We start from the raw sequence: 18914 nt of genomic DNA, 5'->3' as shown, positions 1-18914 counted from the left end.
AAAAGTATAGGGCTGGTTACAAGGCAGGCTGGGAGCGCTAGTGGTGGTGATTGGCAGGGGTGGTGACTGCAGGGTCACCACCTGCCTTAGAGGGTCCCCCGCCCCCCACCGCCCCTCTGCCCCTGCGCCCCATCCCCCCACTCCCCCATCCCCACCCCACCCTCTCTACCTCCTCCCCCCAACCCCCCCCCCCCCCCCCCCCCGCACTGGGAGCCCGGCAGAAGGCGAGGGGCAGCGCACTCACTGTCTCCTTGGCCTCTGGACTCCAGGACTTGCGGGCTCCCACATCCAGCTCCGCAGGCCGCGAACTCCCGAGGCCCCGCCCCGGGACAGGCAGGTCTGATCTCCTGAGGGGCGGGCTTCCCAAGCCTGTACCAGGTGGTGCCAGCCGGCTTCACCCCACCCCCCCGCCCGCCAGGTCGCGGGATGCGGGAACCCGCCACCGCTTCCAGGAGCTTCCAAGGCTGTCTGATCATCTCCCCTCACGTGGCGCTCTGGCCCCGCTGGGCCCAGTGTCATCTCGGCTGTCCTGAGTCTTTCCAACCAGGAAGAGGCTATTAACTATTCGTTAGTATCTTCGTTTACTGCTCCACAGTGGTTTTCATTTTATAAACCTCCTATTTGGACTTAAATGAATACCCATATGATTTTGGTCCCTTTGAGGAATGAAATTACCTTTTCTTAATGTATTTTTTTTATTGCAGTCTAGTTGACATACAATGTTACATAAGTCTCAGGTGTACAACAGAGTGATCCCACAGGGCCATACATTACACGATGCTCACAACCATAGCTCCATCTGCCGCGTCACTACCTTACTATGTTCCCTATGCTGTCCTTTTCATCCCCGGGACTTACTCATTTTACAGAAGTCCGAACCTCTTAATCCCCTTCACCACCTTTGCCATCTCTGCCCCTGCAACCACCAGCTTGTATTTATTAGTCTGTTTTTTCAGGTCCCGCACGTAAGTAAATTATATGGCATTTGTCTTTCTCTGCCTGACTTATTTCACTTGGCATAATACCCCCTGGGGGTCCATCATGTTGTCCCAAATAGCAAGCGCTCATTCTTTTCTATGGCTGTGTGATATTCTCTTATATAAATATGGAATTGTATATTGTGTGTGCGTGTATACACACATACCACATCACCTTTTATCCATTTTTTTTTTAAGATTTTATTTATTTATTTGACAGAGACAAAGAGAGAGAGGGAACACAAGCAGGGGGAGCAGGAGAGGGGGAAGCAGGCTTCCCGCTGAGCAGGAAACCCAATGCGAGACTCGATCCCAGGACCCTGCAATAGTGACCTAAGTCAAAGGCAGCTGCTTAACGACTGAGCCACCCAGGCGCCCTTCTTTATCCATTTCCAGGGATGGACACTTAGGTTGCTTCCATATCTTGGCTACTGTAAATAATACTGCAATAAACATAGGGATGCATGTATCTTTTCAAATTAGTTTTCATTTTGGGGGGGGGGGTGGTAAATAGCCAGCAAAGGAATTACTAGATCATATGGTATTTCTATTTTTAATTTTCTCAGGAACCCCCATACCATTCTCCACAGTGACTGTACCAGTTTGCATTCACACCAACAGGGGGAGGGTTTCCTTTTCTCCACATCCTTACCAACACTTGTTACTTCTTGTCCTTTTGAGTTTAGTCATCCTGACTGTGTGAGGTGGTAGCTAATTGTGGTTTTGATTCGCATTTCCCTGATGCTGAGTGATCGTGAGCATCTTTTCATGTGTCTGTTGGCCATCTGGATATCTTCTTTGGAGAAATGTCTGTTCAGGTCCTCTGCCCATTTTTTACATAGATTATTTATTCTCAATGTATTTTTAAAGTCATATTAATTGAGATATAATTTATATTCAGGAAAACTCAACTTTCTCTAGCATGCATTTCTGTGAATTCTGACAAACGTATACATAACAGTCAGGACTCTCTCGTGGTGACATTTCTTTGCGCCCCTTTGTAGTAAGCCCCCTCCCCTCCCCCACCAGCTCCTAAGCAACCACAGATCTATTCTCCCTCCTTATCCAGAATGCCATGGAATCATACTGTATGCGTGCAGCAGTTCTCAGTCTGTTTTGAATTTTATTTAGGAAAGCAACATTGATAAATTCATTTTTTTTTAAAGATTTTATTTATTTATTTGACAGAGAGAAATCACAAGTAGGCAGAGAGGCAGGCAGAGAGAGAGGAGGAAGCAGGCTCCCTGCTGAGCAGAAAGCCCGATGTGGGGCTTGAACCCAGGACCTGGGATCATGACCTGAGCCGAAGGCAGCGGCTTAACCCACTGAGCCACCCAGGCGCCCCTGATAAATTCATTTTTAACCTCTGGTAATTTCTAGTCAATTCACTTGTGTTTCCTAAGTATTGTCATTTCATCCTTCAGAAAAATTTTTTCTTCTACCCCTATATTGAAAAACATGGGTTTGAACTGCATGGTCCACTTCTGTGTAGATTTTTTTTGCAAGTACAGTACTGTAAATATATTTTCTTTTTTTTACGATTTTATTTATTCATGAGGGACAGAAAGAGAGAGAGGCAGAGGGAGAAGCAGGCTCCCCACGGAGTAGGGAGCCCAATGCGGGACTCGATCCCAGGACCCCAAAACCATGACCTGAACCGAAGGCAGACACCTAGCCATCTGAACCACCCAGGCACCCTGTAAATATATTTTCTTTCCCTTACAATTTTCTTAATGACATTTTTTCCCTCTAGCTTACTTTATTATAAATACAATATATAATACATATAACATGTAAAATATGTATTAAATGACTGTTTATATTATTGATAAGGCTTCCACCCAATATTAGGCTATTAGTAGTTAAGTTCTGGGGGAGTCAAAAGTTATACACTGATTTTCAACTGTGAAGGTGTCAGTACCCTGCCCCCCGTGTCGTACAAGGGTTCACTGTATTTTTTTATCTTATTTACTTCTGTGCTTGTAATAAGCATTCCTATTCATTAAGGTAATAAGGAAATACAGAGATCTAAATGGGGCATTTACTATGTTACAGTCATTTTTCTTTTTTTTTTTTTTAAAGATTTTATTTATTTCTCTGACAGAGAGAAAGATCACAAGTAGGCAGAGAGGGGGGGGGGAAGCAGGCTCCCCGCTGAGCAGAGAGCCCGATGCGGGACTTGATCCCAGAACCCTGAGATCATGACCTGAGCCGAAGGCAGAGGCTTAACCCACTGGGCCACCCAGGCGCCCCTACACTCATTTTTCAATCTCATCTGCTAATAACAATCTTCCCTGATGTCAATTGATGATTAAATATTAATACAAAGGTGTTATATTTTAATATTTTTAACAAATTAAACCCATGAAAACAATCCTTGTTGGAATATTTTTATAGCTTAGAATATTTCCTACTATTAAGTAGATAAAAATGTGTTTCTATAGTGATCAGTTTTTTAGCAATTGTATAATGGCAAAAACAAATATTAGTTTTCAAAATACCATCTCCATAAAATTAGTTCCCTTAGGAAAGCAGTCACTTTCTCATTCATTGTTAAAATGTTATGTTTATCTTGAAGGCGCAGATTAATGGGGGTTAGGGAAAGGGCTTCACTGTTTTTCCCTTGTTCGCTCTACTTGCTTTAATACATTATCTTTGATTTGTATTCACAAGAATCATTTGATAAACCTAAAATCCACATAACCACATATGGATAAAACATAATAAAGCAAACCACCATCAACTTTAATTGAATGATTCCAAGTTTTCCATCAGGTTTCTAGTGTATAGTGCTAATTCTGGGCCAGATTGCTTGTAGCCGTCATTCATTCTGATTGGTCAGTGTACCAGCCACAGGTGTTTTTGTTTTTAAGATCACCAAGGCTGAACGACAGGCTGTGTAAATCAGTATGCTATGGAGACCACATTAGAGCCCTCATACCAAGTCATATTTTAAATATTAGCAAAAGCTAAGTTTCTTAAGATGAAAAATAAACGTACATAGACATTTTCATTATTTTCTTCCCTTACCTCCAAGGATGGCCTTGTGCATACCTCCACATATCCTGCCTTGGAAGCTATGGGTCTCACCATTATAGAATGGTCCAGAAAGGCAGGTTTGGTTCAGTACCCAGACTGTCTCTAAAGAAGATAGAGCTTTCCAAAATGGCCAGCATCCCTAAGTAAAGTATTCCCCCACTGGAAGCATTCAAGAGGGGCCAGATGAGCAGCTGGAGGCTCACTTGCTAGAGACGCAGTGGCAGGGAAACACACTGGATTCAGTTACCTCCAAGATCCTTTCTTCTGTATTGTGGTAAATACTAAGAAGGACTAAGTAGCACCCATATTTCTATTTGTAAGGAAAGTAACAGATGATAAAGAGCTAGACTAATACTCAAAAAACCTATCACCAAACTCAGTAACTTTGGGTAAGTCATGTCATGTCCCTGGCTATATTTTCTCATCTGCAAAACATGGGGTCAGAATTCAGTCACTTTTGAGGCCTGATACAGAGCTAAGATTCTGGGATTCTATGATTCTTTTTCCTTCACCAAATATTCAATATTCACTATATGTTGGTTCTTTAGAAAGAAGATTTTCTTTTTTTGTTTGTTTTGTTTTAATTAGAAATAGAAGTCAAGGGGCGCCTGGGTGGTTCTGTGGGTTAAAGCCTCTGCCTTCAGCTCAGGTCATGATCCCAGGGTCCTGGGATTGAGCCCCGCATCAGGCTCTCTGCTCAGCAGGGAGCCTGCTTCCCCCCCCACACCCTCTGCCTGCCTCTCTGCCTACTTGTGATCTCTGTCTGTCAAATAAATAAATAAATAAATCTTAAAAAAATAAAAAATAAAAATAAAATGGGGCACCTGGGTCGTTCAGTTGGCTGAACATCTGCTTTTGGCACAGGTCATGATCTCGGGGTCCTGGGATTGAGCCCCGCATCCTGCTCCCCGCTCATAGTCTTGCTTCTCCCTCTGCCCCTCCCTACAACTCATGCACACACACACTCGTGCACTCTCTTTCTCTCAAATGAATAAATAAATAAAATCTTAAAAAAAAATGAAAGTCATAGGTGCACCTTGCTGGCCCAGTTGGTAGAACATGCGACCCTTAACATCAGGGTTGTAAGTTCCAGCCCCATGTTGAGTGCAGTGATTACTTAAAAATAAAATCTTTAAATAAATAAAAATAAAAATGAAAGTCATATTTACTTCAGCAAATGAACTGGGTATCTTGTTTTCTATACTTCAGGAATATATGTAAGTGCTTTGATAGTTTGGAAAATTCTCAGGAAAGTTATTACAGGCAAAAGACTTTTTTTTTTTAATAAGCTCTAGGCCCAATATGGGGCTCAAACTCACAATCCCAAGATCAAGAATCACATGCTTTTCCCCTGGACATATTCTCTTTTAAATGGCAGTTCTGTAATATTATATCTTCAAAGAAGCTGGACATTTTGACACTAGTAATCAAATCTTTAGAATCAACCTGACAGGTCATGCTTTTAAAATCTAATTGATTTACTTTATTTATCTCCATTTCAATTATAAATTTACTGATTTGTACTTTCAGATTGAGCTGATACTTTACCAATTTAATTTTTTTTAAAAGATTTTATTTTTAAGTAATCTTCTCACCCAATTTGGGGCTTGAATTTACAACACCAAGATCACGAGTCACATGCTTCACCGACTGAGCCAGTCAGGTGTCCCAATACTTTACCAATTTAATCTATAAGAACCAATTAATGTGAGGTGCCTTTTAGTGGCTCAGTTGGTTAAGCATCCACTGTCACTCAGGTCATGAATCCAGGGTCCTGGGATCGAGCCCCACTTCAGGAGCCTGCTTCTCCCTCTTCCTCTGCCTGTTGCCCTATCTCTTTGTTTTCTCTCTCTCTCTCTCTCTGTCAAATAAATAAAATCTTAAAAAAAAAAAAGAACAAATTATGATATCATATATTTTTTCAAATTTTTATCATTCATTCTTGGTTTTCTTATTCTATTTTGATTTAAGTTCTAACCACAAACACCTAAAATAAGAAAACATTTCACCCTTTTCCTTAATACAGAGATTTACAGCATGATTTTTTTTCTTTATAGTACCGCTTAGGTATTATCACATTAATTTTCTTGCATAGAATTTGAAATTTCATTATTTTAAAAATACTGGCCTTCAACATATCCTCTACAACCCAGATGTTATTTAAAGAAGTATTTTTGTTTCTAATGTTTGATCACCATTTAATTCTACCTAACCCATTTGTTTCTGTAACAGATATAGAATCAAATTATGTATAAATTTCTGAATACTTATACATTTCTGACTATTCTTCTTCCATGTATTTTGGCATTATATTCCTTAAAATGACTAAATTTAGTACTACTAGGTTTTCATTATTTAATGTAAATTTGATATTTACCATTAAAATTTTGAGGGTGAAATTTATGAGGTATAATGTACGCAGTCACTGCTACTTTACTATTTGTTCTACCATGATGAGGGAAAATTAGACCATACCTTCATTTTAATTTTTAATATTTTACAAATGTCGTGTTAGGTATTTCTTTGCATCTTGTATACTTGGATAATTGAACTTTGTTTTGTTTTCTAAATTGATGACCCTTTAAAAAAAAAAAAATCAGTCCTTGGATTTCCTAAGCAGATAATCCTAACATATGATAATAATTTTGTCTCTTTGTTGCTTTTGTTGCTAATAGCTTTTTTTTTTTTTAGATATTTATTTATTCATTCATTCATTCATTTATTCATTCATTTGACAGAGAGAGAGTACAAGCAAGGGGAGTGGCAGACAGAGGGAGAGGGAGAAACAGCCTCCCCACTGAGCAGGGAGCCCAACTTGGGGCTCGATTCCAGGACCCTGGGATCATGACCTGTGCCAAAGGCAGACACTTAACTGACTGAGCCACCCAGGCACCCCATTAGCTATACTTACTTTTAACTTCTGCACTAGACATGGTCTCCATCAAAACGCTGAGTAGCAACAGTGATAGTAACATCCACTAATAATGCTTCAAATATTTTACTCTTAACGTGACATTTGCTGCCAATTTGTGACCCTTCTTTTTGAAGGTGAATTGAACCCATTTACATTTAGTAACTGTAATGAGAGTTTATGAAATGAATGCATAACTGTACCTATTTTTTTCTTTTGCTGTAAGTTGATGTGTACAAGTATAATGAGGGATAAATACAATCTAATATGATTAGTCGACTTGATGATACAGTATGAATTAAATTGGACTCTTCCTTGCCTTTTTTCTTTCCCTGAAAACACCATTTTCTTATGTCAGCTTTCTCCTAATTCTTTAGTGAAGTAAGAAATGAACTAGAACACAATGGAGTCCTACTTAAAATTCAAACAAAGACATTCAAAGGTCATGCCTTTTAGCAAGCAGAATTAGATGAACATGGGCAAATAAATGAAAACATAAGGTTTTCACCATGGCACAACCCTACACTGCAATCATTCCCAGTAATTCAACTGCCTTTGCACTTGGCAATAATGTTCTACAAGTGAATCTGCTGATGACTAGCAAAATTACAAAATGAACCCAAGGCCAACTAATCAAGACTCACAACAAAGAAACTAGGAGTGCAGGTCAAGGCAGGGGGTCACAGCTGGCCAGATATACCATTTGCCTACTTTTCATTTAAGAATTGCTACAACGAATAAAATAAATTTCTCCTCCGAGTTAATAGAAAAGAACAGATACTACCTATCACCATTCCACAACCATGAAATTTCCTGAATGTATGATTAAAAGAAAAAAAGTCTTTAAAAACAATATTAAGCATTCCTGTTTTCACAACAGAAGCCGTATTTCTGAATTTAAAACATCATTCAGCATTTGCTTAAGAATCACATTTTAAAAAAAGAATCACATTTAGATGATATAGCTTTTGACATATAAAAGTTCTATGGGAAAAACCAAGACCTCTTTAATTTTGCTTTAACATCAAACTAAAGAGAGCAATTAAAAACTTCAGTAAGAGCATGACTTAGCCTCAAGAAGTACTTCCAAAATTCAACCACCTAGCTTCTCTTCAGAGGAAACTATACATCATCATAAATCTTTTCTAACTTAACTTTTGGAGAAGAAAATGGAAAATCAAACCCATAGGACAGCAGTTGAGTAAAATATTTCCTTCTCAGTGTCTGGCAAAGAAGTGCTTTTCCCTCTTGCAAGCTGTTCTATTTCAACAGATGATTCAACTGGTCCTGTAAGTCAGAAGACTGCTCGACACTAGAAATCAGAACAGAGAAAAAGCTTATCTGGAATAGGCAATAAAGACCTTTCTTTGTACAATTTGTACTTTAATGCATAAACACTGCTGAAGCTAAATCCAAATTTATATTGGTCCACTACAGTTCCAGAAGTTTAAACTATGGGGGAAAAAAAGGTCTGTAAACCCAATTAGTGTAACCAGTATTGTAAGGGACCAAGACTGCTTAATGACCTCAGCACACTTAATTAACGAATGTTACCAAATAGAAGGTTTTCTATTCCTTAAGTTTGGCATCTACACACTATAATTTGCAGAAAGCCTTTACCAGCAGTGAATTAACTTACTGCCTGCCTTTGAAACAGACAGTTGACCCTTGTACAATATGGAGGTAAAAGGCATTGACACCCCACACAGTCAAAATCTGTGTATACCCGGCCCCCCCAAAAACTAGACTACTGGCCTACTATTGGCCAGAAGCCTTAATAACAGAAACAGTCAGTTCACACAAATTTTATAAGGTTATATGTATTATATACTACACTCTTGTAATAAAGTAAGCTAGAGGAAAAAGATGTTATTAAGAAAGTCATAAGGGGAGGTGCCTGGGGGGGCTCAATCATTAAGCAATGGCCTTCTGCACGGGTCATGATCCCAGGTTCCTGGGATCTATGCCCGCATCTGGCTCCCTACTCAGCAGGAGGCCTGCTGTCCCTCTCCCACTCCCCCTGCTTGTGTTCCTGTTGCCGCTCTCTCTCTCTCTCTCTCTCTATCAAATAAATAAATAAAATCTTAAAAAAAAAAAAAGAAAAGAAAATCATAAGGAAGAGAAAATACATTTGCAATACTATACCGTATATATATTTTTAAAAATCTGTGTATAAGTGGAACTGTGTAGTTCAAAGTTGTATTGTTCAAGGGTCAACTGGACTGTTTTCTCTATATCCCAAATGAGCTACCCCAGAGTGTGCGTCAATTTAAGGGCGTATGTCAGCTAGACTTTCACATTGATCCTGGGCCCAGAAGTTGAATTCCCTATAGCCTGCTTCCCTTGGTCCCTCCACTCCCCTACCTTTGGGGCTACTTACTTCTTCTGAATAGCTTCTTGCCTGAATCAGAAAGGGAAAGAGGAAAAGAAAGATTAAAAAAATCTCAGAAAATCAGTGCAACTTATGGCTAGATATTTGTAGGCAGAACAAATTTCTGGCTCATGTCACATTCTGTAATTCTGTCCCTTCTGGCTTAAGACTGTGCTCTTGAAGCCCTGTTCACTCTCTGAGTGCAGCGTTGCTAAGAAGATGGATTCTAAGCCCAAAGAGCTAACGACACTCTACCAGATTGAGGGAGGAGGTACCACAAACTATACACACGGCTCACATTCGGCCCGGGTATGTGGAATCTAATGGGTCACACACTTGACATGCACACACCCCAAGAAACTGTTTAAAGATCAAGAATTAAATTCTCAATCGTACATTTCCAATAGGTACATAAGTCATACCAACTATATAAATATAAAGCAAAATGAAATAGGATGAAAAGCTCATATTATTTTATGGAAAATTATAACAGAGAAAGGGCTGTCTGTATTTTGGAACCTCCTGGATCATTTCTACATAGCTAGGGCTGGGTTAAATGGGGGGGACTAGACCATACCGGTCAGTTACACTCGATTCCTCAGTGAAAGCGCAGACTCCCCAGGAGAGACCTTGGGCACGGGTCGTCAACAAATTCTGATTAAGTGTCTACTGGGTGCCGAGCACTGTGCGAGCATGGTCCTGGCACAGGCCCTGCCCTCCTGGGGTTCAAAGTCTCTCCCTCTGAGGAGCCCCCAAATGACCACAAAGAGGCTTGCAAAAGGCAGTCCCTGCTCTTGATCTCGCCCATATTCCAGCTTCTTCTGTAGTCACCGCCATCTTTTCCAGAAGGAGTTCATTCCTGACTAACCCCACCTTTACTCCCCCCCTGCCTTCTCAGGAAAGTGTGCGGAAGCCCAAAGGCAAGAGAGGGCAGCGTGCAGAATGTGACCACACAGCATCTCAGAAGGCATACTCACTGGTATTGAAGGTGTGTTGTTATTATCGCCATTTTCCTTAAACTCTGCATTAAAACAAAACAAAAAAAAAAACAAAAACAGACAAAGAGAACATTCCACTTCCCTGTAACCACACCAGTTATGTAAATAAAACCCAAATCACAAAAGAAATTGTTTCTTACATCTTCCGAGTGCAAGATGGCATCTTCCTGCAGGACCATGTTTCGAGCTGCCTGACCGAGCAGCTGAAAGACAAAAATAAAGGGGTCATGATCAAAATCTGCAAACTTCCTGTAATCTTCTCTCCACAGCTGTTAAACCATCACCCTCTCTCCTCCCCACCCCACCCCCGCCCCATACAACTGCAAATGCTCCAAAAGTAACAGAGGATAATCTATTTGTTTAGGTTGAAAATCCACATTCAGTGTCACTCTGGCAGTGCTGGCAGGGGCTCAGCGTCAGCTCCAAAGGCTACTGTTTGAGAAACCAAGGGATCGGTGTCTGTGGAATTAGGAGGCAAGAGGAGATTGACAAGAGGTTTCTGGTCTGCGATCACACCCTGCTCCTGGCAGACAGACGTGAAGTCCCACCATGGAAGGGGAAGTTACTGTGTGTCCCACTCACTGTCCCTGTTCCCTTGGGTCAGAGAGATTCAGATGAAAAGGGGACCGATGACCACAGATTCACCAGGAATGGCAGCCCTCGTACAGCCCCCAGATAAACTCCCCTGTGGCACCTGTTATTTATTTCTTTTCGTTTTTAAGTTTAAAAATTAATAAACCTTTGCGTGCTTCTAATGTTGAAATGGTAAAATAAGACCTTCCATCCCTGTCCCTTCCCTTTCCCCCTTCTCTCTCCCCTCTGCATAAATATTTTTTGGGGGTGCCTGGTTGGCTCAGGTGGGAGAGCAGGTGACTCTTGATCTCAGGGTTGTGAGTTCAAGCCCCATGTTGGGCATGGAGCCTACTTAATTTTAAAAATAAATAAGTAAATAAATTTATCTCTCCATGTTGTCTTTTTAAAAGTGGCCATACGTCTATCATCGGACTATCACCTTCTGTAAAATGTAACCTACTACCTGCACTCTTCCACATGCTGCTATTTTCACTTGACAAGAGATGCTGAAATCAATCAGCAGTGATTTATGCTGACTCTGTGCACTGTTCTCTTATGACTGCAGAGCACTGGCTGTATAGAGGTCCCTGTAAGACTGTTCAGCCAGTCATCTGCTGTAGACTTTGGGGCTATTTGCAGCCTTTGCTATTATAAGTAGTGCTATAAAAAATACTTTATATATCTTTGTGTCTTTTTGCTAACGTATCCTTGGGATAGACTCATGGAATTATGACTATGATTGCTGGATGAGAGAGTTTTACTGTAGTTATACCATTTCACATTCCCATCCACAATGTATCAGAGTGCCTGGTCCCCGCTTGTGGCCAATTTTTTTTTTTTTTAAGATTTTATTTATTTATTTGACATAGAGAGATCACAAGTAGGCAGAGGCAGGCAGAGCAGGAGGAGGAAGCAGGATCCCCGCAAAGCAGAGCGCCCGATGTGGGGCTCAATCCCAGGACCCTGAGATCATGACCTGAGCCAAAGGCAGAGACTTAATGCACTGAGCCACCCAGGCGCCCTTTGTGGCCACTTTTAAGTGACAAACTCCAAAGTCCTACAGGAGGGAGATGGTGTCTGACAAACTGATGGCAGAAGGAAAATGTTCTAACAGAATCTTCCTCATTCATTCAGTCAGTCAACAAATATTTATTCAGTGCTCACGGTACACCAGGAAGAGACATAGCCCTTATCCTCACAGGGCTCACAATGTGGTGTGACAAAGAGGACACAGGCGCTCCTGTACCTTGTGGTAACTGCTAATGGGGAAGTACCAGCCGACCAGGCAGCATGGGGAGTCAGGTGTCTGACCTGTTACAGAGGCGGGTGTTCAGGTAGGGCCTCCGAAAAGAAGTGACGTCTAAGTGGAGACCTAAAGGTTGGGCATGATTGGATTTACTGTTTTAGAAGCGTGGCAAGCAGACTAGACTAAAGCGGGGACTGAAGACAGAGAAACTGGCTGGGAGAACACTGCCATAGTCTAGGCAAGCAATGAAAGTGGCCTGAGCCACCAGAATGGCTGTTAAAAAGGGGGATGGGGGTGGCTGATCATTTTGAAGATAGACTCAAGGAGACTCATGATTCCTGGAATGCAGGAGCTGTTGCAATGCTGGGCCAAGGCCCTTGCTTTGATGACACATGTATTCATTGGCAATCTGCATCATTTTCTTGCATAAACCAACCACACACAGCACGTATCATCTAAGATGTCTGGGCTGGGTTTACTTAAAGTGGAACAACAGCTTGAGTATTTCCCCCTAGGCTTTTACTATTGCTTTGCTCATAAATAACTCAATAGCCATCTTTGCTCCTCATCTTCAACAAGTCCTGTACTAAGGTGTTATTGGTTAGCTTCTCATCTTCAACAAGATTTTCCAACGTGGTTTTCATAGCAATACCAACCCTTTTTGTTTTCATTCTAGTTCATCGTTTTCCATATTATTAAATAATGTAGTTATTAATGTAGCATTAAATAATGTAGTTAAAATAGCAAGCACAAACACAGGCTTAAGATAACACAATGGACTCTAAAAGAAAAAAAAAAAAAACCCACATCCAACAGACCCTTTACTCAGCACACAACTCGACGGGAAGAACAGAGAAGCAGGCACGCACAGCAGGAGCATGGGGTCACACACATTCATTGTGCTGTGGGCACAAGGTTGACATGCTCTTCCCCACTTGGTGCTCCAGCCATACTGGCCTCCTTGCACACCTTGCACACATTCCCATCTCAAGGCCTTTGCATTTGCCATTTCTTCTACTTGGAGCACTCTGGCTCCAGACGTCCATGTGGCCAGCTCCCTTACTTCATTCAAGTGTCTGCCCCAACGTCCCCTCCTTACAGGGCCCTTCCCTGACCACCCTATTTAAGGAAAACCCTTTTATCACACTCCCAGCCTAGTTTTTCCTCCATGGGATTTACTACCCCTGATTTTTTGTTTCATTTGTTTGTCTGTCTCTTCACTAAAATGTAAACTTCCTAAGTATAGGGATCTTGTTTTATGTACCACCCTCTCCTTTATACCTAAAATAGTTCATAGCAGGGGCACCCACTGGGTGGCCCAGTGGGTTAAAGCTTCTGCCTTCGGCTCAGTTCATGATCTCAGGGTCCTGGGATTGAGCCCCGCATTGGGCTCTCTGCTCAGTGGGGAGCCTGCTTCCTTCTCTCTCTCTCTCTGCTTGCCTCTCTGCCTATTTGTGATCTCTGTCTGTCAAATAAATAAACAAAATAAATAAACAAAATCAGGGGCACCTGGTGGCTCAGTGGGTTAAAGTCTCTCCCTTCGGCTCAGGTCATGATCTCAGGGTCCTGGGATCAAGCCCCACATCAGGCTCTCTGCTCAGCAGGGAGCCTGCTTCCCTCTCTCTCTCTCTCTCTCTCTGCCTGCCTCTCTGCCTACTTGTGATCTCTGTCTGTCAAATAAATATATAAATAAATAAATAAATAAGTCTTTGAAAAAAAATAGTTCATAGCACAGAGCAGACAATAAATGTTTGTTAAATGAATGCCGTAGAAAGAGAGCTTTATATATGGAAATTGCCAGCTAATCAAACAAAATAGCCACGTTGAAAAGAGAAGCAATGTTCTACAGGCAAAGAAGGATTCAAACTAAAAATCAGGCTCCATGTCCACAATGAGACCAAGAGCTCCCTTTCCCTCAGGACCAACCCCAGGGAGGTGTCCTGTGGCTTTGGGTCAATTTGGGTCACACCAATAACAAATCAAAAAGCTGGAGAAGAGGAAGCCTGAGTATCTCAGTCAGTTAAGTGTCTGCTTTCGGCTCAGGTCATGATTCCAGGGTCCTGGGATCGAACCCCAGATTGAGTTCCCTGGTCAGTCGGGGAGCCTGCTTCTCCCTCTCCCTCTGCCCTTGTTTCTCTCTCTCTCCCTCTCTCTCAAATAAAAGTTAAACATAGAATTACCATATGAATATGACCCAGCAATTGCAACTGCAATTCAGCAATTACCCAAAATAACTGGAAGCAGGGTCTCAAATAGGTATTTATATACAAATGTTGACTGCAGCATATTCACAAAGCCAAAAGGTGGAAACAACACAAATGTCCATCACCAAACGAAGGGATAAACAAAATGTGGTACGTACAACGGAATATCATCCAGTCTTAAAAAGGAACAAAATACAGTACTGCTATATGCTACCAAAAAAAAAAAAAAAAAAAAAAGACAAAAAAAGAAAATCAGTAAGACATGCCAAATAATCTAAAGTCTAGTAAAGGAAATGACAAAAATACATAACTACAGAAAAAGGCAATACGGTATGTGATAAGTATCACGTAAGAGATCCAATAAAAAAACAAAAGTCAGAGAACTGAGAGATGATATGTCAACCCTCCCAGAAAGCTGGAATGACTTCAGTTTAACTCAATCCACACCATTTACCGGACACCCAGTCTAAATCTACTACAGAAGAATCTCATGGGAACAATACACAAGGAGGAACAGAAAGCAGCAAGTCACATTACGGCAGTCAATGGTGACACCATGGCTTTTGGGCCACTAAACCAGCTAGTATCACATGAGAGGTGGTGCCCAAGATTATGAGCCTAGAACCAGTCCTCCTAGGTTTGAATCCTAGTTCTACCCCTTCCTAGCTACGTTGTAACCTTGGACAAATTAAATTCCTCTTTGTATACTCTATGTAAGAAATGTACCTCCTCTACTAGTGAGTGCAAAGATTTAACAAATTAAGCTACGTAAAACACAGCAGTGTCCTGCACATAGTAATTGTTCAATAAAAACAAGTTTATTATGGTGAATATGGATGTTCAATACACACTGGTCATTAACTATGAGCACTGTTTTTTTAAATTTATTTATTTATACCTTGTTTCTCTTCCAAAAAGACTGAAGCCAATTTATACCATATTATATGCATGTGTGTGCATACACGCACACACACATTTTTAAAAAAATAGAAATAGGGGCACCTGGGTTGCTCAGTGGGTTAAAGCCTCTGCCTTCGGCTTGGATCATGATCCCAGGGTCCTGGGATTGAGCCCTGCATGGGGCTCTCTGCTCAGCGGGAAGCCTGCTTTCTCCTCTCTCTCTCTCTGCCTGCCTCTCTGCCTACTTGTGATCTCTGTTAAATAAATAAATAAAATCCTTAAAAAAAATAGAAAATAAAAAATAGAAACAGAATCTAAAAGTCATTAAAAGGAGATGTGTCTACCACTAAAACTGATGTAAGAACTGTGCAACCAAGGCAAAAAATGAAACACTTGCATTTGCATAATTCCTTTTTTTTTTTTTTTAAGATTTTATTTGTCAGAGAGAGTGCACGCATAGGCAGGGTGTAGGAGCAGGCGGAGGGAGAAGCAGGATCCCCACTGAGCAAGGAGCCAGACAAGAGACTCCATCCCAGGACCCCAGGATCATGACCTGAGTGGAAGTCAGAGGCTTAACTGACTGAGCCACCCAGGGTCCCTCATGTGCATAATTCTTATTTTGTAAAAGGCAACATAACAATTTCTCAAAAAGAGAGAAACTTCCCTCAGATGCTGAATCCTAAAATGAATATATAATGTGTGACCTCACACAAAACATACTTGGGATCACTAAATCAGTGACTTCAACAATAGTGTTATGGTAAATGCAAACACCTTCTTCATATGGTTATTTCTTGTAGTCACTACTAATACAAGCTAAGAACATAACATGAAAGGTGACTCTGTAAAGACAATTCTACTGGATCCTACACTAATATAAATAAAGCTGCTGTGACTATTCATATACAAGTCCAAAAGCTTGTGGCCATATTATGCTTGTTACCGCAATTATATAACTTAATGAAACAATATAGAGACTGCTGAAATAGAGGAGTTAAAAGAGAGTTGCTATTATTATGAAAATTAAGTTGAAAATAAGCAATACTTGTTGAAGATGAGCAACTAAGTCACACTGCCACTGAGTTAATTATGAGCAAGAGAACGATAAAGGTCTACAGAAGAAATTCACAAAGATCTAAAAAGAAGGTACTCAGACTGTTTCACAGGTGTATTCAAGATGTTATTCCACTTTAAAGAAACCAAAACAGGAACACTTAGATAATATGTTCTGTGTGTGGTCAGCTTATGTAACAAAATGAGAGGCATGTTATCATTCCTCTTGGGTAAAAACCTAGGGGTGGAATGGCTCAGTCGTCAGAACCATTTTGTTTGTCCGTTCCCTTGTCACCAAATATTTGGGTTGCTTCCAGTTTGATGCTATCACGGATAATGGTACAAGTCTTTATGTGGACACATAGCTTCATTTCTCATGGGTGAATATCTAAGAGTAGAATAAATACTTTTTGGGGGGGGAGACACAATGTACATATATAAAACTTTTGGTGTGAAAAGCCATCATATAACTCCATTCATGGAACCAGCTAGAGGATGAAGGTGAACTCGGGGCAAAGGAGAAAGCTCATCTAAGAAACAGAAAACCAAGATATGGCCAGAAAGACAAATGAGAAAAGAACAAATCCACAGACGATGCACAAAAGCGTGAAAGGACTCTGGGATGAGGGCAAAACCATGTGGAATTTGGGGGCCAGAAAAGGAGAGATCTTCACTAGAGACAACCCCATGAAACAAATTAGGAACTGGCTAGGACTACTATCTTACCCGCTGTACTGCGGCAATCTCTGCTTTAAAACACATATTCGGGGGCGACTGGGTGTCTGGCTAAGTTGAGCATCTGCCTTTGGCTCAGGTCATGATCCCCGGGTCTTGGAATCCAGCCCCGAGTCAGGATCCTTGCTCAACCGGGAGCCTGCTTCTCCCTCTCCTGCTCCCCCTACTTGTGTGCTCTTTCTCTCTCTCTCTCTCTTTGTCAAATAAATAAATAAAATCTTAAAAAAAGAAAAGAAAAGAAACCACCATCCCGTTCCTTTCCCTCCCTACATCCCTAATCCCCCAAACTACACATCCCAGAATGCAACACGCGCCCCTCGCGAACGAGCGCTCCTCTCAGGGAGCAGTCACAGCCTACAATTCCCAGGAGGTAATGCGATCCCCTTCCCACAGCTATGCAAGACTCTGGGCCGGGGATCTCGGGCCATAAAGTCCACTCCCAGCTCACCTCGGAGCTCCGGGAGCCTTTCAGCACCTGCTTGGTGAGCGCGATCACGTCCGTACCACAGGTGTTCACCTTCTCGGTGAGGAGCCCCTTCACAGACTGACCGAATCGCGCTTGCGAATCTGGTGTCCCAGTCGCCATCACTTCGACTAGCGAACGTCTCAGTTTGGGCAACGGCGAGTCGCTGGGGCCAAAAGGCGTCAAGACGGAAGGAAGCGAGTCGGTGTGCCTCCACCGTGGGGGTGAGAGGGGAAAGGAAGGGACGCATGCGCCCAGTGGAGATTGACTTTAGCTAACTTTAAATGCATTTAAAATACTCAGTTGATATCCTGAGGAAGATAAAGCCCAGGCAGATGTCTCTGGTGGAAACAGAGGACAATTTCAGTATATCTATGGGTTAGAATCAAAAGGCCTGGATTATAGTCCCCAGTTCTGCTATTTAGTTGTGTGACTCCAAATTACTCAAGCTTTGCGTCTTGTGTTCATCAGTAAGAAGAAATAATATTCAAGTCTCCAAAGAATTACGAGAATGAATTAAGGCCATTCAGTTCAATTTTAATAAAATTTCATTTAGTAAATATCAAACTGTGCTAGGCTGAGGGTAGAGAAAGAAAAGATACAGACCTTGTCTCTGAGGAGCTCCTGGGCCATGTGACGAGCCATGTAAACAGCTAATAAATGGAGGAAATGCTCAACATCTTTAGTAATTTTTTACGATAAATGATCGGGTTTTTTTTCTATTAAAAGCAAACTTGGATCATCACCTTGGAAGTGAATTAATACCTGCAGTGTTTCATGTAGCTCTATTTCTTTTTTAGCTAATGCACAAGAGATGAGAATGGTGTTATATTGTAAATTTTGTTCAAATAACCTGTACTCAGTATCAACATTACTTTCTAAGTGTCTAGATTCATGTCTCTGTTGCTTCTTTCATTTAATTCGTGTTCTTAATTTTATTGAGGTATAGTTTATGTACAATAACTATCTTCTTTTATAGTGTACATTTTGATTAGTGGGACAGATGTACACACCTGTGAACTACCACAATTAAGATACAGAATATTTTTATCACCCCCAGAAGTTTCCAAGTGTCTATTTGCAGTCCATGTTGTAAGCAACAACCAATCTGCTTCCTAACACTATGAACCAATTTGCGTTTCTAGAATATTACATAATTGGAATGATACAGGAAATAATACAGGAAATATCCTTTTTGTCTAGCTTCTTTCAGCATAATGATTTTGAGAATTATCTGCATTGTAGTGTGTATCACTTGTCTGTTCCTTTTTATTGCTGAGAAATATTCTGTCATTTGACTATCTCATTTTGTTCCTCCATTCACCTGTGGCTGGACATTTGGGTTGTTTCTACTTTGGGGCTATTATAAATAAAGCTGCAATGGCATTCATATATAAGTCCTTTTCTGGGTTGTTTTCATTTATCTTGGATAATATCTAGGAGT

At 41.2% G+C, this 18914-nt stretch overlaps 2 protein-coding genes across 4 annotated transcripts in view; both read right to left on the bottom strand.

Moving 5' to 3' along the window:
• AS3MT (arsenite methyltransferase) overlaps window positions 1–602 on the bottom strand; it is a 29094-nt gene extending 28492 nt beyond the window's left edge. The window contains exon 1 of one of the 3 annotated variants that reach the window (XM_047702598.1): window positions 245–602. In XM_047702598.1, coding sequence (XP_047558554.1) covers window positions 245–476 — 232 coding nt within the window. In that variant the 5' untranslated portion in view covers window positions 477–602. The other 2 variants (XM_047702597.1, XM_047702599.1) reach the window with 2 other exon arrangements.
• A 4798-nt stretch (window positions 603–5400) lies between these two features.
• On the bottom strand, window positions 5401–18040 carry BORCS7 (BLOC-1 related complex subunit 7). The gene is made up of 5 exons (XM_047702605.1): window positions 17456–18040; window positions 10437–10499; window positions 10276–10319; window positions 9308–9328; window positions 5401–8239 (listed from the first exon to the last, which is right to left on the bottom strand). Exons 1-5 carry the CDS (start codon window positions 17591–17593, stop codon window positions 8188–8190), a joined length of 318 nt encoding a protein of 105 aa, XP_047558561.1. The 5' UTR covers window positions 17594–18040; the 3' UTR covers window positions 5401–8187.
• Window positions 18041–18914: the final 874 nt, after the last annotated feature.

Source organism: Lutra lutra, chromosome 14 (genome assembly GCF_902655055.1).
Source record: "Lutra lutra chromosome 14, mLutLut1.2, whole genome shotgun sequence".
Lineage (NCBI taxonomy): Eukaryota > Metazoa > Chordata > Mammalia > Carnivora > Mustelidae > Lutra > Lutra lutra.
The sequence above is the reverse complement of the archived record's forward strand: the minus strand, read 5'-3'. Positions and strand labels throughout refer to the sequence as shown.

What these genes read in the sequence shown, in the direction of transcription:
- BORCS7 (XM_047702605.1), bottom strand. Translation starts at nt 17,593, where the DNA reads ATGGCGACTGGGACACCAGATTCGCAAGCGCGATTCGGTCAGTCTGTG. An exon ending in AAGGCTCCCGGAGCTCCGAG is followed by an intron (nt 10,500 to 17,455) that starts GTGAGCTGGGAG and finishes TTTGTCTTTCAG; the next exon opens with CTGCTCGGTCAGGCAGCTCG. An exon ending in CAAGAAGCTATTCAGAAGAA is followed by an intron (nt 8,240 to 9,307) that starts GTAAGTAGCCCC and finishes TCTGATTTCTAG; the next exon opens with TGTCGAGCAGTCTTCTGACT.